Raw genomic sequence first — 2,185 nt, forward strand, 5'->3', positions numbered from 1 at the left:
AGGCTTTCTACTTCTTTTCCTGGGTAGTCTTAGAGAGCTTTTGTTAAAAAGAAAATAAACTTTTAACAGAAGGAGGAGAAGATTTTTCTTACATCACTCATTCTTTCTGTGATGGGGTAACCTGTCTAACTAATGCAGTTTCACATTTCAAAATGCTTTTCTGCCCAATTCAAATCAATACTTTAAAGTACTGTGTAATAAATATTAGCAATTACTGGAGTCCACCATGATGCGAGTGAATTTTTTTATTGGTTACATGAATAAACTATGCATATGACATTTTAAATAAATTTGTACTTTTTTAAATACAGAGAACAAAAAATTAGCATATTGTTACATCTCAAAAGTTATGGCATTTGGACAGAAATAGTTAGAGATTAGTATATTTTTTTCACTTTGAAAATAAATTACAGTCTGAAGTTTGTTTTGTTTTTGTTTTACAAACTGAACGTTAAAGTCACATAGAACATGCACACTGAACAAGTCACAGACTATACAGAAAGCTGCTTGTGAAGCAAACAGTACAGGCTCTATTGAGAAAACTCTTTGGAGAATTAAATAAAGGTCTTGAAGTGTTTTTAATATCTGCCAGACAAATCACAAGGACCTCCAAGAGTATAACAACAGATGATCTCCTTGAAGGTTTTCCTTAATTCTTGACTTCGGAGAGCATAGATAAGTGGATCAATAATGGAATTACACATGATGAGGATGAGATAAAAGTTAAAATGGGACATGAAACATACACAGTATGGATTTTGGGGACATGCAATATAGAAAATCAGGTGGAGGAAAAAGGGGGCCCAGCAAACAACAAAAACTCCTATCAGTATGGTCAAGGTAATAGCCCCTTTCATGTTGGCCCCTTGGCGGACACTGCCTGTGCCAGGGAGAACTGCAATCCTCTTAATGTGAAGTCGGGCCATCAGGAACATGTGGACATAGAGAGAAGCCATGAGAGCTAGCATGGTGAAGAATGTACTAATGAGACAGATGATGACAGCACTACTGTCTGAGTAAATGATAAACAATATGCCTGACACTGTACAAGCTGCCCATATACAAGTGATGATGATCCCAACCCGCCTAACTGTCATGATATTATGGTATTGGAGAGCATAGAAGATAGTAAAGTACCTGTCCACTGCAATAGAAAGCAGGCTGCAAATAGAGGCAAGCAGAGAGCTACAAATCACTGAGTCAATGACATTATCAATGTTCACTGTGAAACTTTGTGCATCAGTGTCAGTACTGTTTAGCAGGGTAATGACAATAGTCTCTGATCCATTGGAGACGCTCACCAGCATGTCAGCTACGGCCAAGCTACAGATGAAAAAGTACATGGGAGAGTGGAGGTTCTTGTTCTTGGCGATTGCCACAATCACTAGGATGTTCTCCAACAAACTGATGATGCCCAGGGTGACAAATACCTCAGGAGAGACAAAAAGTTGTTCGTAGCAGCCCCTGTCCAGGTAGCCTTTGCCGAGGGAATCATTGGCACTGCTGTGCAAGACGTAACTGTGGTTCCAGAAGTGGAGAGAGGGGTGCATTCCATGGTAGTAGAATTCATTTGATGTGACGTTCATTTTGGAAAGAGCTTAGTCAAACTCCTTCTGAAATTGCTTATATACCTTTAGTCTCTTCTGAGGGACTTTTCTCTAGTCCCTCAAGGTAAGTCAGAAGATGGTCTTGGCAATCAGTGGCATGTCTCCCGTATTTTTAAGAGCAGTTCTAGTTTCCTTTAGGATCAATTCTGAGCATCGTTGCCGAAGTTTAATTAGTTTCTGTCTCAGCTGCAAAGAGCTTTAGTTGTTCACATCTTCTTCCCCCCCTTCTCCCTTAAGCTTTTTCTTAAGCCTTATTTATTCGATCCTTTTCAAGATCATTTTTTTTTCTTAGAATCCGCTGTTTCACAGAGAGAGCCGAGGGTGGGCATGCTAATGTGAAATGCTGCCCGTTGGAAACTATCATCAAGTGCAGGCATCATGCCGAATGATAGAAGCTATGCATGCGGGTTGCTGATTTTTATGGTGTGTAGAGGGAGAAAAAAGGGGGGTTTAGGGCATGCTCCTCCTTCTCTTTGCAGTCCAACCAATACAACTGAAGTACAGCGTGATGCTGATTATATTTCAGAGAGACAAATTGCCTGGCCAAACAGGTTTGGATCCAGCCGCTCCTGGAATCA

The 2,185-nt window shown here is 40.2% G+C and overlaps 1 protein-coding gene across 1 annotated transcript; it reads right to left on the minus strand.

The window, feature by feature from the left end:
* Positions 1-332: 332 nt before the first annotated feature.
* MC4R (melanocortin 4 receptor) lies at positions 333-1,979 on the minus strand. The gene has a single exon (XM_074202908.1). The coding sequence runs from the start codon at positions 1,584-1,586 to the stop codon at positions 579-581; it is 1,008 nt and encodes a 335-aa protein (XP_074059009.1). The 5' UTR covers positions 1,587-1,979; the 3' UTR covers positions 333-578.
* Positions 1,980-2,185: the final 206 nt, after the last annotated feature.

This window comes from Macrotis lagotis, chromosome X (genome assembly GCF_037893015.1).
Source record: "Macrotis lagotis isolate mMagLag1 chromosome X, bilby.v1.9.chrom.fasta, whole genome shotgun sequence".
In the NCBI taxonomy this organism is placed as follows: Eukaryota; Metazoa; Chordata; class Mammalia; order Peramelemorphia; family Peramelidae; genus Macrotis; species Macrotis lagotis.

Excerpts from the sequence above, each read along its gene's own strand:
- MC4R (XM_074202908.1), bottom strand. The coding sequence starts at position 1,586 with ATGAACGTCACATCAAATGAATTCTACTACCATGGAATGCACCCCTCT.